Below are 21,159 nucleotides of genomic sequence, written 5' to 3'. Positions count from 1 at the left end.
TTAACTATTCCTATTTTTCTCCTTTCTTTTTTTTTTTTACCATCGTAGATTACATGCAAGCAACGAGGCTGTTGCTGGAACCCATTTAATGAAACCAATGCTCCATGGTGTTACTTTTCACAAAATTATGGTTATAATGTTCTTTCCCAAACTATTACTCCAAAAGGTAAAATATAGCAATTTGAAATTATTATAAGGTTATCATTCTTTATTTATATAGCACCAACATATTCATCAATATTTTGCAATACAGAGGGTATTGTACATCTACAGATGTGACCATATATTTATGGTCTATTCACATGTACAGTATTCTGCGCAGATTTGATGCACAGCATTTTCTGCTGCAGATTTCCATGTAAACAGAATGACTGAGCACAGCTTCAAATACTGCACATCAAATCTGTGTGTTAAATCTGCGCAGAATACTATACGTGTGAATAGACCCTAAAGGAGTACTGCAGCTATAGAACACTTATCCCCTATCCGATAGGGGGATAAGTGTCTGATCGCAGGGGGTCTGACCGCTGGGACCCTCTGTGATCTTCTGTACGGGGCCCTGGCTCTGCCACAATTCTCCCCATACGGTGCCGTCATGCCCCCGCCATGTATCTCTATGGGAGAGGCGGAGATGCATCATTCATGTATCCCAGCCTCTTCCATACAGCTGAATGGAGGGGGAGTGTCTGTCAACCTCTTAATGAGGTTGACGACACGAGCATGAGCCGCTACAATGTCGTGTTCCTGTAGGGAGATCACAGGGTCCCAGCGCTCGAACCCCCTATCCTGCGGAAGCGTTGGTTGACACTGTATTTAACTATGTGTGATGTACACTTCAGGAGGCTCTCGAGCTTGCTATCTGTGAGGAAACAGATGACACAAAAGATAAAAAGAACTTGATTTGTTAAAGGTCCACCATTTTTTTTTTTTTAAATTGAGCAGTAAAAATAAAGGTGGATAAGCATGTCATCCAGCCAATATTTGTGCATCTATGGAATGAGTCTTATTGGTGTGAGGGTAAAAGGATGGCTGTTTAGAAAAAGAGATAGGCTTCCTTTAAAATATGTATTTTTAGGAGACTTTATCATACAATGAGAGCCGAGTTAAGGTAGGATACGCACTTAATCTGGATATGTCTAGAGATTGATGGGCATCTTAGCACTAAGACCCCGACTGATCAAAACTTTTGACATGCCTGCATAACATAGTTACATAGTTAGTATGGTTGAAAAAAGACATATGTCCATCAAGTCCAACCAGGGAATTGAAGGGAAGGGTGTAAGGGGATAAGGGAAAGGGATATAGTTTTATAATTCTGCATAAGCATTAATGTTATTTTGTTCCAGGAATGTATCTAACCCTGTTTTAAAGCTGTTAATTGTTCCTGCTATGACCAGTTCCTCAGGTAGACCGTTCCATAAATTCACAGTCCTCACGGTAAAGAAGGCGTGTCTCCCCTTTAGACTAAACCTTTTCTTCTCCAGACGGAGGGAGTGCCCCCTCGTCCTTTGGGGGGGGGTTTAACCTGGAACAGTTTTTCTCCATATTTTTTGTATGGGCCATTTATATACTTATATACATTTATCATATCCCCCCTTAAACGTCTCTTCTCAAGACTAAACAATTGTAACTCCTTTAATCGCTCCTCATAGCTAAGATGTTCCATGCCCCATATTAGTTTAGTCGCGCGTCTCTGCACCCTTTCCAACTCCGCAGTGTCCCTTTTATGAACAGGCGACCAAAACTGAACAGCATATTCCAGGTGAGGCCGTACCAATGCTTTATAAAGGGGGAGTATTATGTCCCTGTCCCTTGAGTCCATGCCTCTTTTGATACATGACAATATCCTGCCGGCTTTGGAAGCAGCAGCCTGACATTGCATGCTATTCTGTAGTCTGTGATCTACAAGTACACCCAGATCCTTCTCTACCAGTGACTCTGCCAGTTTAATCCCCCCTAAGACATACGACGCATGCAGGTTATTAGTACCCAGATGCATAACTTTACATTTATCCACATTGAACCTCATTTGCCAAGTGGATGCCCAGACACTTAGTCTATCCAAGTCATCTTGTAACTTATGCATATCCTCTATAGACTGTACCGTGCTACAAAGCTTGGTGTCATCTGCAAAGATAGAAACAGAGCTGTTAATACCATCCTCTATATCATTGATACATAAATTAAACAGCAGCGGGCCCAGTACTGAACCTTGGGGTACACCACTAATAACCGGGGACCAATCAGAGTACGAATCATTGACCACCACTCTCTGGGTACGATCCATGAGCCAGTGTTCAATCCAGTTACAAACTAAAGTTTCCAGGCCCAAGGACCTTAACTTACCTGTCAGAGGTCTGTGAGGGACAGTATCAAACGCTTTGGCAAAATCCAGAAACACTACATCCACAGCCATTCCTCTGTCAAGGCTTCTACTCACCTCTTCATAAAAGCAAATTAGATTGGTTTGACAACTTCTATCCTTAGTAAACCCATGCTGGCTATCACTTATAATACAATTATCCCCTATGTATTCCTGTATGTAATCCCTTATAAGTCCTTCAAACAATTTACCCACAATGCACGTTAGACTTACCGGTTTATAATTGCCTGGCGAAGACCTAGAGCCCTTCTTGAAGATTGGTACCACATTAGCCTTGCGCCAGTCCCTTGGCACAATACCAGATACCAGAGAATCTCTAAATATCATGAACAAGGGTACAGATATTACTGAACTTACCTCTCTAAGAACTCTTGGGTGTAAGGTTTTTCTAAATGATGGTAATGTTCACATCTTTTTTACTTACAAAAATAAAGACTTCTTTCTTTGTGTTCTTATAACAAAATATTGAATCCATTAAAAAACTTGACTGAGGTTTAAATGGGCATTGTTGGGTACAAAAACTTTTTATATGTTGTACATCTTTGCAAAACAATAGTTTTTCTAATATACTTTCTTTAAACATTTTTCACATTTTATTAAAGAAAACTGCCTTTAAAAATCCCACCACTAGGGGTCCCCATACCTCCTGAGACAAGTCCCACAGCAGCATCAGCTTGTCCAAGGGTCATGGGCACAAGATGGCTGATGGACAAGGCTGCAGGAGGAATACAGCCTGGAGCAACACTGCTGTAACACAGAGTTTTACCAATCATGTGCCTCCAGCTATTACAAAACTACAAATCCAAGCATGCCTGGACAGCCAAAGGATGTCTGAGCATGCTGGGAGTTGTAGTTTTGCAAAAGATATAGTCACTCAGCTGAAGGCAACCCTGCTGTAAAAAAAAAGTTATCCAAACACTGTACCGCAAACTATTCCAAAACTAGAAGTTCCAGCATTATAGGACTACCTAAGGATGACACACATGAATGACATAGTAACATATAGAACAGATAGAAAATGTATGCATAAAAAACAAGTGTACTTTTAGCACTAAACCTTTGCACTAATTTAGGAAGATCTAAGTTACACAATCCCTATATTGGGGGAGATTTATCAATCTGCCTGAAACTATAATTGTCTGGTTTTCCCATAACAACCAATCACGGCTCAAATTTGATATCTTAACAAGCTTTTCTAAAGTGAAAGTTGAGTTGTGATTGATTGTTATGGGAAAAACAGGCAATTAGGGTTTAAGGCTGATTGATAAATATTGGCCATTGTCTTTGATGGTAGAGTAAAGGCAATCTGCAATAATCCTTCCTCATCTCTGTGTAACATGTATAGCATGAAACCAGAGAGTAAAGGGTTACAGAGCAGAGTGCAGTGATTGGCTGACTGCCAGGCTCACTCCTGAGACCAGTGAGTCGGAAGAGTGAGGGGTAAAGATGAGTCATGCACAGCACAGGCAAGAAAGGGGCACACCCCCTCCCTCTGAGAGATTGAAGAGACAGTGAGCAATTTTTTTTAATGAAATATTGGTGTTAGAGACATACAAATTATATATACAAGATAAGGATCAGGTAATGAGTAACATAACATTGATATTTTTTTTTTTTTTTTTTTTTTTTGTGTGGGATCTGACAGGTAAGTTTTAAGAATGTGAGAGAAAATTTACAAACTAAACAATAACATGAATTAATTCATACATGAGGTCTTGATTTATAGTAATATACCAGTACTACAAAAGTTGCAAATTGTAATATATGTCATATATGCAACATCAATGATGTCCATGGTCCTCACAAGAGCATTTTGTTCTCCAGCTCCCCTTTGAGGTATCAGCAGGTACCTACAGACCAAATATCAATGCTTTAGCCCCTCAAAGACCATGGTCATGTATACTCGTCCATGTGCCTTTAACGGGGTATGGCGCGGGCTCCCGACTCAAGCCTGCGTCATACCGGCCAGTGCCCAGCTGATTCCTGTAGCTGGGGGCCAGTGTTAATAGCTTACATGCGGCGATCACCGTGGCAGGCTCTTAAGGTGCCTTTATCCCATCCCTGGTGGTCCAGCGGGGTGGATCGCCCCCCCCTCAGCACGATCGTGGGGGGTGATGCACTGCTAAGGTAGCTGGAAGGCTTACCTCTTATCCTGCTGCTGCTGCAGCTCTGACAATGATAACGCCTGGCAGGACCAGGCTATATCAATTGAGCGCAGAGCACACAGATCAATGGGGTTTTATGGAACCTTATTGATCTGTATGAGGAATGAAATGATTCCTCCTAAAAGTCCCCTAAGTGGACTAAAAAAAGTTTTAAAAAGTTTAAAAACACACATTAACCCCTTCCTTATTAAAAGTTAAAATCACCCACATTTTCCTAAATTCCATATAAAAAAATATATAAACATAAAAAATAAACATCTGTGGTATCACCACGAGCATAAATGTCCAAACTATAAAAATATATCATTAATTAAACCACACGGTCAATAGCATACGCGTAAAAAAAACTTCCAAAGTCCAAAATAGCGTATTTTTGGTCACTTTTTATACCATAATTTTTTTTTTTATAAAAAGAGATCAAAAAGTGCTATGAAAACAAAAATGGTATCACTTACTACTTCAGATCACAGCGCAAAATATGAGCTCTCATATAGCCCCGTATGCAGAAAAATAAAAAAGTTATAGGGGTCAGAAAAGGACAATTTTAATTGTATTAATTTCCGTGCATGTAGTTATGATTTTTTCAAAAAGTATGACCTATATAAGTAGGGTATCATTTTAGTCGTATGGACCTAAAGAATAAAGATAAAGTGTCATTTTTACCAAAAAAGCTAATGCATAGAAACGGAAGCCCCAAAAGTTACAAAATGGCTTTTTTTCTTCAATTTTGTCGCACAATGAATTTTCCTTGTTTCACTGTAGATTTTTGGATAAAATGACTGATGTCATTGCAAAGTAGAATTGGTGGTGCAAAAAATAAGCCATTATATGTATTGCAAAATTGAAAGGGTTATGATTTTTAAAAGGTAAGGAGGAAAAAACGAAAGGGCAAAAACAGAAAAACGCTTGGTCCTTAAGGAGTTAAGCTTATTTTAAAGAAGATCTCCATTAGAAACACCACTTTAAAAAACTCCACCTGACTGTTATGATTTAGACTTTTTCTGTATATTGTGGTCATTTTTCTGCAGTTTGACTGTTTTAGTCAGACACCATCCTCAATTTTAAAGGTTATCATGCCTTCTTTTTCTGTAAGCCACACAGTCATATGAAATGTGTTATGCATTTTATTATTTAGAAATCATTTAAACATTATATTAACAGTAAAGATGTGATTAGATATAGATAACTGGGAGAGAACAGAAATTGCATACATTTAGAATAATAGAATGATGGTGTTGGGTGACATGCAGACCTCAACATGCAAGCTCTAGTAAACATATTATCATTTACAACTGTAACACAAGCTACTGTATGTCACATATATTGGCCCTGATTTACTATTATAAACCCGACCTGTTTTGTTGGGTTGTGCGGCAGAATTTGGCGCATTGTGCCACAAATTGCGTCTGCTCCAGAATTTGTGCCAAAAAATGTAAAAGCCCGACCAACTCTCCCTTTTACTCAGAAAACCTGAAAAGGGACATGACCGCTGAAAAAGGGGGCATGACTGCCAGAAAAGGAGGCGTGTCCCAGACAGTTTTTTTTTTAATCCCAACATATTTACTAAGGTTTCCACAGAAAATTTGGTGTTTGGGAAACTCATCAGCTCAGAGCAGTTGTAACAAAAGCTAAATGTAGGGAAACCTTAGTAAACACTGTGGAAAAATACTCGTAGGAATTAAAAACCACAAAGAAAACTACACTCCACTCTTAGTAAATAAGGGCCATTATGTTCTATTTCAACCTGGAAAGTCTAAAGCACAATTATACTTGATTTGTCTGCAGGATTCAAAGCTGATCTAAAAAGAGAAAATTTTCCTACATGGTTCGGGGATGACATAGAAGATTTAGAGCTGAATGCTGAAATGCAATCTCAAAATCGATTTCGGTTCAAGGTTTGTTGCTGTTAAAAACTAAAAGAAAATGATCCAAAAACATAATTAGGGTCTATTTACATTCATAGTTTCATATGCATATTTAATGCTGCAGATTTCAATGTAAACTAAATGATTGAACACAGCTCCAAATCTGCAGGGTACTGTATGTGTGAGTACCTATATGTGTGAGAACCTGTGGCTACCCCCAAACAATTATATTGTATTATCATTAAATAGCTTAAGATGCCCTGATCAAACACCTTTTAACAGTTTCATGATATGGCCTTCTGTTCCTGAGATAATAGGGTTTATGCTTTGTCTGACAATTCAAGGAATCGGTCAGATGAGCGATAACTTAATTTTAATAATAGGAGTGAATATCAGGTAACATGCAGAACAAGCAGAATTATACGGTCACGAGGTGTGTATAAGGTAAACACACAGTTTAGTGTAAAACATTTAGACCCAATAACTGTATAATCCTGCCAGAGATTACATGCTGTCACTCAGGAGCTGCAAGTGCTGGGCCAATTGGCTCTAGCCTTAGCAATCACACCTTCCTGAGCTGATCTTTATAGGGCTTCAGTCTGCTTTTACTCATCGCCTGTGTAAGAGCTTGTTATCTGCAAAAACTCCTGTATTGTTCTTTGCTATATTTTTCCTGTGTATTGTGACCATGGCTTGTTACATGACTTTACTCTGCTTTCCAATTTGCTACTACTCTGCTATCTAGATTTCTACTAGCCTTTCTGACATTTCTTTATCTGTCTGTTTGTCTATTTCCTTTGATTTGCTTCTAATTCTCTGTCTGTTAACCCGTTGAATCCTAACCTGCACCCCTGACTTTACACCTCCTTTGGAGTGTCATCTGTTTTAAACTCAAGGTCTGTCCTTTCTTCCCTTTCTTATATACCCTAACATGTATCCCACAAGACAACTAGCTTAAAAAAATACATATAGATATATACAGGGCTGCCATCAGAAATTTCAGGGCCCCTCACACAGCTCAAGGCCTTGGATAGGGGATAGGTTATTTTTCACCAGACTACTCCTTTTAAAGAGGGGCATACCCAAACTATATGGAAGCCACTATTAACAGAGGGGCCTACCCAAACTATAAAGGGGGCTCCATATAGTTTGTGTAGGCCCCTCTGTTAATAGTTGCCCCATAGTTGTGGTAGGCCCCTCTGTAAATAGCTGCCCCCATAGTTGTGGTAGGCCTGGGCCCCTCTCAGAGAGGCCTACAACTATATGGGGGGGGAGAACTATTAGCAAAGAAGGGCCGTGCGCAGGGGTGTAGCTAGAAACCACAGGGCCCCCATGCAAAAAATTACCTTGGGGCTCCCTACCACTCCCCCTGATGCCCCCCCCCCCAGGGCCCAGGCATTTTATAATAAGCAGTCCATTTTTTGGGTGGGGGTCTGACTGCTGAGACCCGCACGGATCACCTCGGTTGAAGTGGTTCTCCAGCTGTGTGAAAGCTAAAACTCCCATCATGTCTGCAGAGCCTCTGGCAATGGGAGTTGTAGTTTTGTAACAGCTGGAGAGACACAGATTGAACATAGTTTTAGCCATCATCACTGCAGAACTTACAAGTGACTACAGCTCTGATGGGACAGTCAGGAGAACACACAATGATATCAGTGACCTGGGTGACGTCTTCTGACTTGAGTGATATCTTCTCTGTTATCTTTTCTTCTTCATCTGGTCCAGAGACCAGGTCTTCCTCCAGCTCCATCTGACATCCAGACATCATTGGCTCCCCACTTTGTCAGCAGATCCTCATCCTCTGCATGAAGACAGTAATCATCGTAACCTTGCCAGAAAGTGTACCCTAAATAAAATACTGCCCCGCAATGTACCCTTAATATAATACTGCTATACACTGTACCCACTAAATATAATCCTGCCACACACTGTACCCTGAATATAATACTGCTATACACTGTACCCACTAAATATAATCCTGCCACACACTGTACCCTATATATAATACTGCCATACACTGTATCCTGAATATAAAACTGCCACACACTGCATCCACTGAATATAATACTGCCACACACTGTACCCTGAATATAATAATGCTTTACACTGTACCCACTAAATATAATCCTGCCACACACTGTAACCTGAATATAATGCTTCCCCACACTGTACCCTGAATATAATGCTGCCCCACACTGTATCTACTTAAAATAATACTGCCACACACTGTACCCTGAATATAATACTGCCGCACATTGTACCCTGAATTTAATACTGCCCCACACTGTGCCCCTGAATATAATACTGCCATACATGCATACACATCATATATACATATACACCCTCTCTTATCCTCTGTGTCCTCATCACTCCTCATAACCCCCATAACCCCCCGACAAACCTCTCCTCATCACCCCCATAACCCCCCTGCACCTCTCATCACCTCCCTAACCCCTCTGCACCTCTTATCACCCCATAACCCCCCTGCACCTCTTATCACCCCATAACCCCCCTCCACCTCTTATCACCTCCATAACCCCCCTGCACCTCTTTTCACCCCCATAACCCCCCATGCACCTCTCATCACCCCATAACCCCTTGCACCTCTCATCACCCCCATAACCCCCTTGCACCTCTTATCACCTCCATAATCCCCTGCACCTCTTATCACTCCCAACCCCCCCCTGCACTTCTCATCACCCCCTGTACCTCTCATCACCTCCATAACCCCCCTGCACCTCTCATCACCCCACATGCACCTCTTATAAACCCCATAACCCCCCGCACCTCTTATCATTCCCATAACCCCCCTGCACCTCTCATCACCCCCCTGCACCACTCATCACCTCCATGACCCCCACCACCTCTCATAACCCCCCTGCACCACTCATCACCTCCATAACCCCCCACCGCCTCTCATAACCTCCCCACCACCTCTTATAACCCCCCTGCACCTCTCATAACCCCCTGCACCTCTTATCACCCCCCCTGCACCTCTCATCACCCCCATAACCCCCCTGCACCTCTCATCACCCCGCCTGCACCTCTAATCACCTCCATAACCCCCTGCACCTCTCATCACCTCCATAACCCCCCCTGCACCTCTCATCACACCGCCTGCACCTCTCATCAACCCCATAACCCCCCCTGCACCTCTCATCACCCCACCTGCACCTTTTATCACCCCCATAACACCCCCTGCACCTCCCATCACCCCCCATGCTCCTCTTATCACCCCCATCACCTCTCATCACCCCCATAACCCCCTCTGTGCCTCTCATCACCCCCATAACCCCCCTGCACCTCTCATCACCTCCATAACCCCCTGCACCTCTTATCACCCCATAACCCCCTGCACCTCTCATCACCCCCCTTGATCCTCTTATCACCCCCATCACCCCCTGCACCTCTCATCACCCCCATAACCCCCCTGCACGTCTCATCACCCCCTTGCACCTCTTATCACCCCCATAACCCCCCTGCACCTCTCATCACCCCATGCACCTCTTCTCGACCCCATCACCCCCCTGCACCTCTCATCACCCCACATGCACCTCTTATCAACCCCCTAACCCTCCCGCACCTCTTATCACCCTCATAACCCCCTTCACCTCTCATCACCCCCCTTGCTCCTCTTATCACCCCCATCAGCCCCCTGCACCTCTCATCACCTCCAAAAAAAACCTGCACCTCTCATCACCTCCGTAATCCCCTGCACCTGTTATCACCCCCATACGTGACGTCTCTACTCCAATCAGCTCTTGGCCTGTCTGGCCCTGCCATAATTCTTAAGGGGCCCGTGCCCTAGAAATAGGTAATTTAATAGAAATGTGTGGGCCCCCTGGACTATGAGGCCCAGTCATAGTCCTTGCGGGCACCCAGTAGTGGTCAGTGAGTGACAGTCGCAGTAACTCACTGACAAACAGGGCCGCCATCAGGGGGGGTACAAGTGACAAGCCAGTAAAAAAAAAAAAAAAAAAAAAAAAGGTCCAGGGACGTCTGGGCCCCCTGAAGCTCTGGGCCCCATACAGGTGTATGGGTTGTACCCCCCTGATGGTGGCCCTGGATGTATATCCTACATGTGTATGTATGGTGGCCATTAGGTGGCTGTGATGGACCATGTAGCTAGTTTGTGATCTTGGTTGTGATAAGGTTGTGATTTTGTATACATTTTCTTTCTCCTATAGATAACAGATGCTAAAAAACAAAGATTTGAAGTCCCCCATGAACATGTGAAAGATTTTACTGGAACTGCTGCAGAAAATCCTAATTACAATGTTGAATTAGTGCACCAGCCCCTTGGAATCAAAGTTTCAAGAAAATCAACAGGCAAAGTCTTGTAAGCAACAAAATGTGTACTTACATGTATACACATTGATACCTTGATATATGTACCATGGTGTATGTAAATAAAGGGGATCATATACCATCTGCAGAAATTTGACACAACATGCCACACAATTTGTGCTTACTTAGCAACTGGCTAGAATTTATGCACAGCAGTATACCTAAATTTCAGCCAATTGTAATGTATGACATTATGTTGATGTTTGGCTCAGGAGTCAGGTTCAGAGCTGAGTGTAAAGAGGTAAGTAGTGATGCATAGCATCACCCCTCACCTCTGCTCACCTCTAGCCCCGGAAAAAGTTGAAAACAATGCTGATGCTACCTAAATCCATCCCTGCTTGGCAAGCTGTGCCCGTGGCTGTAAAATCATGGTCCCAGCTCAGATTGACTCTGGGCTTTAATACAGTACATTGGGGTGAGCTATGCACCACTGTGTACTGTATGTCCAGTGGAGATAAGTAGCAATTCTATGCCTAATTGCTTATCTGCTTAAACACCATGAGATAGGTTTTCTGCACACCACCCATGAAGTGTATATACGTAGAATCAGCTCACCACTTGTATGATTCAATGTAGACAAAAAGGGAACCTGTGCAGGGAAGCACGGAGCAGTGCAGTCGAGCCAATTCTCGAGGTGGAATATACAAACAGAAGAAAAAGTGTTCCAGCTCCCCTAAAAATAACTTTTAATCTATTTGTTAAAATACATGTGAACAAAATAACCCTAAGTGAAACACTGACGCCTTTCGATTTGTAGCAAAACCTTATTCATGGCAATGAATAAGGTTTTGCTATAAACTGAAACGCGTCAGAGTTTCATTTAGCTTTTAGTAGGGTTGTTTTGTGCACATGTATTTTAACAAATAGATTGGAAGTTATTTTTTTAGGGGTGCTGGAACACTTTTTCTTCTGTTTGGATAAGTTTTAACTCCCTACAATAAGTATAGTGCCTTGAAATAAATGGTTTGAGTGGTTTCCATGAAACAGAACCATTACCACTGCAGTAGCTTGTGTCCTCGGGGACAGTTCTCTTATTTAAGGGCTGATCATATAAATTCATGTAGTATAATGTGTACAGTGTTTGTGTAGTTCTTATAATACTATCCCATATTTTTTATGCACATAGTATAACCTATTTTTTATTTTTTGTTTCAAAGATTTGATACAACTATAGGACCGCTCATTTATGCTGACCAGTTCTTACAGTTGTCCATTAAACTGCCTAGCAGCAATGTTTATGGCTTAGGAGAACATGTTCACCGGCAATTTAAGCATGACATGAACTGGAGAAGGTGGCCTATTTTTACCAGAGACTGGTTTCCCAACGGAGTAAGTGCTTATTATTATAATCCCTTGTTTAGTGATTACAAGCTCATTACACCTCATATTTACAGTATCTTGGTTTTACATGTAAACTAGCATTTACTAATTATAAGCCAAGCAACGTACCTGAGCAACTCTGCAAATGTGCAGCTTTCAATAAGTAATTATAAATAAAAGTCTAAGAAAGGCTTAATGTATATTAAAGCTTGTAAACCCATTATAGGAGAAATTATATATCTTAAAATATTGAAAATTGAAATGAATACTTAAGTCTGGAGAAATAATTCTGGAAGAGTAATTAAAGTAACTGCATCCATTTTTATTTTTTTTTTTAATAGAAAGATTACTATTATTTCTTTTTCTGCACATTTTATCAACTGTTTATGGTTTTGCTTTTCTGGTATCATTTTAAAAGTTTAACAAACAATGAAATAAATGAAATATATAGTAAATTGTTGTGTAAATTACCTCTATGACTGTTTTGATAGCATGTTGTGATATTGTGGTGAAATTGTTTCATGAGAAATTTGTGTTGTTAAAGGGTTGTCTGGCCATAAGCATCTCTGTAAAATATGGTAAGCGATGAGGGTAATGTAAACATTACAACACTGCCACTGCCATATAATAGTGCTCTGGTTCTTGTTGTGTTGTGCATGTGGATTCAGGGACAAGCTGTCACATGCCCACTCAGCCAATCAGTGGCTGAATTGGGATATCACTGCGGTTGCTGATTGGGTGTGTATGTGTGTGACGTTTTGTTGCCAAACTCGAAAACTTCAGGCAGTGGGGAGCTGATCTCTATTATACCAGGGATGGTACTGGAGCAAGGAAGATAAGGCAGTGTTTTGTTTTTTTACTTACCCCATCCTAACGCTTTTTTACAGAGAAACAATGACAACCCTTTTAACCAAACAAGACATTAGGTACTATAAATATAAACTTTTATATCATTAAGCTCTTCTAAAAACCTCTGCGTAACCATGACATTTGCATTGTTGAAGGAGCTTTTCGGTGGGAGGGTTGTTTTTAGAACTATGCCCATCAAGTGATATAAATAAACCTCTACTCACCTCCCACATTCCCACTGCGGTACCTCTAGTGTCTTGCTTCGGTCCCCCGGTGTGATCCTCCTGAGCTGCAGAGTAACGCAAGGGCCTAGGAAGCACCAGGGCCCAATGTGTCATACTGCAGCTTAGCAAATCACTAACTGAGGCAGGACATTGCTCCAGCCATCGCTGAGTGGCAGTATAACACATTGGACCCAGGTGCTTCTTGGGCCCAGGCGTCACCATGCAGCTCAGGAGGTTCACATTGTGGAACCAGAACTAGACACTGGAGTCACCGCAGGAGGAACACTAGAGGTGAGAACATGTTTATGTATTTATGTAACATATTCTGCAAGATATTCTGCCAGATAACCTTTGTTTGTAAATAAAGAATTGTATTTCCTGTATGAAGTAACATTCTGTATTGTGCTGTTTATTCTGTAGGATGGAAATAACCTATATGGTGCACAGACATTTTTCCTGTGTTTGGAGGATGAAACAGGAGCATCATTTGGTGTCTTTTTCATGAACAGCAATGCAATGGGCAAGTATTTTGTTTTGTTTACTCTATAGTTATGATATCATTCTCTACAACATAACATATGCTGCTGTTTATTGATATACCGTATTTATCGGTGTATAACACGCACTGGCGTATAACACGCACCCATTTTAATAGGGAAATTTAAGTAAAAAAAAAAATACATATAAGATAAATGACAGACTAAATGCCATATCATCCCTCTAACTTTGATTTTGCCTGAACTTCAGTTTGGTTCCCCCTTCCAGTGCCACATCATTCCTCCCCTTTTATCAGCCCCTGTGCCACATTTACACCCACCCCCCCCCCCCCTTACCCTCTCATCATTCCCCCACTGTCTCATCATTCCCCCACTGTCTTACCATTCCCCCCTGCTCATCATGCCCTTTCCCCCCTGTTTTTGGTATATATATATTTTCCCCATCTTCCTTAACTAGCCGCGCTAAGCAGGCCAGGTTCGGTGCCCGGTCTTGCGGGCTTTGGTCAGTGAAGCATGATGAGTGACGTCCTCTGCCGGCTGCACAGCATCAGGGATGTCACTCATCATTCGCTGCAGCCGCCGTTGGTCAGTGTGGCCGCAGCGCCGACTGCTTGTTTAATTTCTGCAGCCCAACCGCAGCCACCTTAGAATAGTCACAGCAGCAGCATTGAATGAGTGACGTCCCTGATTCTGTGCAGCGGAGCTAGCAGAGGACCTCACTCATCCTGCTTCACTGACAGCAGCCCGCAAGACCCGACACCGGACCTGGCCTGCCGAGCACGGCTAGGTAAGGAAGATAAATAAAAAAAATACAATAAAAAGCAAAATAAAAAAAATAAACAAAGCGGGAGCCGCGCGCTGGTCACTGATTTAAAGTAGCCGCGGCCAGGCTGCTAATCCTTAACAAGCAGCCGCTGCTGCGGCCACTTTAAATCAGTGACAAAAAGATTTATCGGCGTATAACACGCAGACTTTTTGCCTTGATTTTAAGTTTTAAAAGTGTGTGTTATACGCAGATAAATACGGTAAGTTCATTGATAGAAATAGTCTTTGCATTTATAGTTATTGGCAAATAAGTTAATTTCCTTTTGTATTGTACCAGAAATAAAAAAATAAAATGGACAACAAATCCCTTCTAAAATAAAGCTAGCTTGGCTTTTGAAATCTTTTATATTACAGAGGAAGTTAAATCCAGCTATATGTTTCACCTGCAGTGACATTAGTATTACATGAGTCATTGAATCAATTGTAATCTTCATGTAATACATGAACGCCCCAGATCCACCGGAGCAGGAACAGCTATTTCAGATCTCTGACCCTCTTTATAAGGAAATCAATATGTACAGAGATTGTCTAGTCCAATTGTATAGCTAAAATTATTATTATTATTATTATTATTAATATTCATTTTACAGAAGTGATAATGCAGCCAGCACCAGCAGTAACCTACAGAACAATTGGAGGAATCTTAGATTTTTATGTAATCCTTGGCAACAATCCTGAAGAAGTTGTTATGGAGTATCTAGAGGTACACATTGCTTTATACTTTAATGTTAAAGAGTTTTTATGAGTGATCACATAATACAGCATATATTAAAGCTGCATATAACAGATAAGAATATATAGGATATGCAAAGCTTCCTCTTGTATCATTGAAGATGATTATCTTCTCAGACCCCCCTCCCCCCCAAAAAAAAATAAATAAATAAATAAATAAAATAAAACAGAAATAAATGTTGCATTCTTCTTTCATTTTTATGTAGCTGTAAACTCATCTATCATGGGCTAGTTTTTAAATTTCTTTGTTATAATGCAACATCCAGACACAAGAATGGAGAAGAATCTGATAGGTATAATAGTAACTGTATGATAAGTGTAAATTCCTCTGTAAGTCCTCTGTAATTTTTTTTTAGCTTGTTGGAAGACCATATATGCCAGCTTATTGGACTCTTGGGTTCCATATCAGCCGATGGGGCTACAAATCACTTGCTGAAGTACAGGAGGTGGTTGAGAAAAACAGAGCCATTAATATTCCATATGTAAGTAGAAAATGGGCAAATAAAGACAGGTTGTGGCAGATTACGCAGTGTTTGCTGCAATGAAGTTTGTAAACTATTTCTAAAGTTTGTTATTTAAAGTGGAGACCTGCTATGCTACTCCAGGAGAACAGATACCTGAATGTTATGTTTTGTAACAAGATATTGTATGTATAAATACTGATAATACTGTGGGGAAAAAAGAGGCCTCAAAGTTAAAAAAAAATGGGCTAACCGTAATGGTTGACAACACTAGAGTCTACCATCCTAAAACAGAACAACAGGTATTTGTGATCACCAACACTTTTCCAATCCATTGTATAAGAAATGTTAGTTAGACCATCTTGATCTTCTATTTACTAGTTAGCCGTGCAGGTTCAAAGTCAAGGGGAAAGGAAAGAAAGGGCTAGGTTTAGCTCCATCACAGGAAAACATGTCACAAAGTCCACCAACCAAAATACTTTTCACAGAATTGTAAACCTAGCATTTATTCTATACCTTCTAAAATCCTAGTAAAGAAAAATACACAAACATACCATAGCTCGTTTAAAAAGGGCAAAAACAATAATTGTCCAATAATTGCCAGTATGATATGTGAAATAATAAGTGTAAACTTAATAAGTATCAGACTAAAAATTACTCTGACCCTATTCCACGTTACTCAGAGTGGGACAAAGGAAGAAATAACTGGGGGGATGGGATAAGGGGGGCCTAAACAATTCTTAGATATCAGCCTAGGTAACCTAGACCTATTCAGAGTCTCTCTATGGGGTAATGTCTCTATTAAAGAACAGCTAAAATACAGAGATGCAGTCCAAAATATGTAGAATATTAACTCACGTATACCATGTGTAAAGCCTTAGAACAGTTCAAAGATATAACCCTTATATAACCCTTATATATCCTGATATAACCCTGATATAACCCAGATATAACTCTTCATCGGGTGTGATTATTTTGCACCTGTGATTTTGAGCACCCTATATGACTAAGATCGCTTAGACGATTGAAACGCGTCACTGCTGCTCCTATTCCTGTTCCTATGCTGTATCGGAATAAATATTTCTGCATTCGAGCTCTCGCTGCGCTGGATTTTTCCTTGCTTCTATTCATATGTAAAGCCTTATATCATGAATGCAATCCACTAAAAGAAGGGATGCAGACTAAGGTACTAGTTAAGCAAGGTAGCATAGAATAAACAGAATTGTCTAACCAATTTATCACCAATGTGGTTGAGTTGCTCCATAGCACATTATTTACAATAGACACAATAGAGGAGATTTATTAAAACCTGTAAAGGGGGAAAGTTGACCAGTTGCCCTTAGCAACCAATCAGGTTTGCACAAAAATGTGTGACTTTTTGTGCTTTTATGCCAGCCATGTCAGTTTTAAAAGAAGTTGGTGGGGCTTATCACAAAAGGGGCATGTATAACCACCTACTAGATTAATTACAATTTACCAGATTTACTGGTACTTGTCAGAGAACAGACATAAGTTGCAGTTAAAATTTACGCCAGCAACATGGGCAGACACTGTAGAGCTTAATTTATTAAAGGGGTACTCCGCCTCTAAGACAATGTATGGGGATAAGATGTCTGATCCAAGGTATGGGGATAAGATGTCTGATCATGGGTGGCGGGGCATGACATCACAAGGGGGCAGAGTTGTGACGTCACGATACTCCGGCCCTGTGGTCTTGAGGCTTCAGACACAGAGCCATCATCGCTTCGTGCAGCTGAGACAGGTGAGTTCTGCATGAGAGATTGCGGGGGTCCCCAGTGGCTGGACCCCCCCCCCCCCCATGATAAGACATCTTATCTCCTATCCTTTAGATAGGGGATAAGATATCTAAGGGCTTGAGTACCCTTTTAAGAAGTGTACACCTTTAAATACCTCTTAATAAATCTGCCAAACTAAACGCCAGTCTTAGTAAGTTTTTCATAATAAGTAGAATATTTCACAATATAGAATGTTATTAGCATGCCATGAATTGCAATAATTGTATCATGCAGATTATGAAATTTTTAGAAGTTTGGTGTATTTATGCATTAATGGATAAACTTTGCATTGCATTTTATGATGTATTTCACTCATTTAAGGATGTTCAATTTACTGACATTGACTACATGGAAAATAGAAAAGATTTCACCATAGACCAAACCAATTTTAGAGAGCTACCAAGCTTTGCTGACAATCTTCATGCCAATGGTCAAAAATATATCATTATATTGGTAAGTTTAAAGGGAAAGCATACTTGGATGTATTAGAAAAAAGATAAGAGTCTCTTCAAGACAGGACTTTCAAGCTTTTCAAACCATGTCATGTATACTTTTGTTTCCCTTTGGACATGTACATTTAGGTATGTAGCTTATGCAATAAAATTCTAAGCAAAACTATTTCTGTATCATTAATGTTACTAAGGCTTCATTCACACCTTGTTTTCACTGTACGGGTGCCGGACCTAAAACCATAGTATACTACGGTTTTAGGTCCGGTCAGGAAACCGGATACGGGTCACTGTTCGACTCCAGTCGGCTCATTAAAGTAAATGGATTTTAGCGCTGGTCCGGCTGTGGTACCGGAGCGCCCGGTTTTCTCCTCCCCAGCCGGATCCGGCACCCGTACAGTGAAAACGAGGTGTGAATGCAGCCTAACCGATGATAGGTAACAAGGTTTCAAATTATTCAAACTGTATTCCTACGTACACTATAAGAAATGTCCCATTTTAAAAGATTAGCTAAACCATAATATAAGAGTAATTGCAGTTATTTGAATGCATGCCCCATTTTCCAGTTTGTCCCATAAGGACATTGCTTTTCCCTATTACCTTTCAGGACAAAAGGGGGTCCCCTCTCTAGCCTTTATAGCCAGAAGTGGGAGCCAATATCAAATATCAGGTCTTTACTCTTTAGCTGTTTATTGATTATATTTATCTGAGCAGCTGGCAACCCCCGTGATCATGCACGTGGCACCCCGTTTGTAATCAGTCCCCGGAGCGTGTTCGCTCCGGGTCTGATTACGGTCGACCGCATGGCCGGCGGCGTGTGACTTCACGCCTCCGCCCCCATGTGCATGATCACGGGCGTCCCCAGCTGCGGGACTCCCGCGATCAGGCATCTTATCCCCTATCCTTTGGATAGGGGATAAGATGTTTAAGCACCGGAGTACCCCTTTAAACTGAGTACTTTGAATTGCCCAGTCTTTCTACCTAAACTTTGTAGTAAACTAAAAACAACAATGACACTCATCCTCATATACCGTCCTCATATCCCTACCTCATATGTCAACCTTATATCCCTTCCTCATATCCTCATATAGAATGAACAGTGACATACAGGTAAATGGATCATGTATTCTTGTGACATGTCATATAGTATTATTAAAGGTAGTTATTCAGGTTATTAAAATGTATTAGTAAAACACTGTTATTTAAAATGAAGGTTAAACTATTAGTGTTATTTAAAAAAATAAACTTTTAACATATCAATTGTTAAAAGTTTTATTTGGTTGGTTGGGTCTGAGTGTTCAGATCCTTATGATCTCAAAAATAAGCCGGGGGAAATGCTTACTATGTGCTTCACTCTCCAGCTCACTACCTTTTCTGTCTCATTGCAGAAGACAAGCTCCATAGACTTATAATAGAGGTTGTTTCATACAGTGAGATGGAAATTGCAGTGAGCAGGGGTGTGAACTGTGTTCTTTCCCATCTCATTTTAGAGATTGGGTGGAGTGGGGTCAGAACACTCAGTCCCTGACATGTCAATTTATTTATTTTTTTTTACTTTGAGATGAGGGGGTTGAACCTTTGTACCGGCTTTGGTACACTAGTTGAATTAAAATATTTTGTTTGTAACAGGATCCTGCCATCGCCAATCAAAACCTAGCAAATGGTGATCCGTATGAAGCATATCAGAGAGGACAAGCTCTTGGTGTGTGGGTAAATGAGTCTGATGGCCGAACCCCCCTAATTGGAGAGGTATGGTTCATTCATTCATTTTAATCTTCACATTATTAATGCCACTAAAGATGCTATGATTACAAACACCAAGTTTCTGTTGAATATATAAGCTACGCTGCAGCCAGATCAAAGACATGGGACCCCAGTTTCAGATCAAATGTCCCCCCCCTTGCAAGATTAGCCAAGCAAAAGTATCTAACCCTTGTGGCTTTGCAATAAAGAAAGAGGTGAACTATCACAATCCATCATCCAGAAGCACAGTAGTATCAAGTACCACATACCTTTTCTACTTCACAAACCATCTATTCACTTCTTACTGTCTTTACAACACATCACATTCTACATCCAATGTGGTCTAGAATATATCTGAGCACCTTATGGCTCTGCAAATTGTTGCATGTTTTTACCTGATCTTTTGTCTCGATGTTTCTATGGTGTATTTTTGTCAACAATCCAGATTAGATTCCACCTGTACCACCTTTTCAATATTCTATATAGGTAAAGTCTCATTTTCTTGTTTCCTCACATTGTCTATACTGGCTATCTCTCAGCCTTATTCCACTTTTGGAGCCAATTACAACTGACATTACCTTAACGTTAGTATTGGTAGTGCAGGAGTTTTCTCATATCAGAATTTTATGTTCTGGTAAATTCCAAAATATTCCCTTTGGTCCTTATGGTAGAAAAAAAAAATTATAATCCAAACACACCAAATTATATTGAATTCTTCAAAATCTGAAATAGTTGTTCATCTTGAAAAAAAAGACACCTTAAGTGGGTATCCCTAGCTTAAACCTTATCCCCTATCCATTCTTGGCTATGAAATTTAAGTGAAAGAATGGAGTTGTGACAAAGTCAAATTTGTTCTGCATTTCATGAAAAATGTAATTCTGAACGAATCCGAATTTCCTTGCGCTTTGTGGTAGCAAATTGCTTCATTCACCATTTTGTGCGGGCCAGGGGGCTAAAATGGCTGCTACACATGTGAGGACATGGAGCAAGGAAGTCTGGGAAATCGGGTAGGTGGGAAACCCCTGAATTATGTGACGGCATGCAGCCTATCAGCAGCCAACCAGCCCAGTGATGTCACAGCCCTATATATTTGGCAGCCATTGCTGAAGACGGGCATTTCCTGAGAGATCAGAGACTGTGTGTATGCAGTAATCACCGTTACTGACAATACAGATCTTTACAGTGGAGAATTCATTCACCTCAGACCCGGCTAGAGAGAGCGCAGACACTGTGTGGTCACTAATCAGCGTTACTGACAATTCAGATCAACACAGGGGAAATCCATTGACCTCAAACCTGCATCACTGCAGGCAGGCAGGCAGGCAGGGAGTGTTTAGAAGTCATTTCATAGTCTTCCAATTGAGATCATCACAGGAAGCACTCCCCATTGTGACTCCATATTGTTTCCCGACCCTGCTGCCATATCCAGACTCTGTCATTGTGCCACTCTGCAGCTGTGATTCTAATTGCAATGCCTGTAATCTGCATGTCATACTGAATAAC

The 21,159-nt window shown here is 41.0% G+C and overlaps 1 protein-coding gene across 5 annotated transcripts in view; it reads left to right on the top strand.

Annotated features, from left to right (window-relative positions):
• SI (sucrase-isomaltase) overlaps positions 1-21,159 on the top strand; it is a 223,092-nt gene that overhangs the window by 50,485 nt on the left and 151,448 nt on the right. For all 5 annotated transcript variants that reach the window (XM_056565086.1, XM_056565085.1, XM_056565087.1 and 2 more), the window contains 9 exons: positions 49-166; positions 6,334-6,443; positions 10,601-10,752; positions 11,918-12,089; positions 13,574-13,673; positions 15,066-15,178; positions 15,564-15,689; positions 17,786-17,917; positions 19,543-19,662. In XM_056565086.1, coding sequence (XP_056421061.1) covers positions 49-166; positions 6,334-6,443; positions 10,601-10,752; positions 11,918-12,089; positions 13,574-13,673; positions 15,066-15,178; positions 15,564-15,689; positions 17,786-17,917; positions 19,543-19,662 — 1,143 coding nt within the window. The remainder of the gene's footprint in view (positions 1-48; positions 167-6,333; positions 6,444-10,600; positions 10,753-11,917; positions 12,090-13,573; positions 13,674-15,065; positions 15,179-15,563; positions 15,690-17,785; positions 17,918-19,542; positions 19,663-21,159) is intronic.

The sequence above is a fragment of the Hyla sarda genome, chromosome 3 (genome assembly GCF_029499605.1).
Source record: "Hyla sarda isolate aHylSar1 chromosome 3, aHylSar1.hap1, whole genome shotgun sequence".
Taxonomy (NCBI): Eukaryota; Metazoa; Chordata; class Amphibia; order Anura; family Hylidae; genus Hyla; species Hyla sarda.
This window is presented reverse-complemented; position numbering and strand designations above follow the sequence as displayed.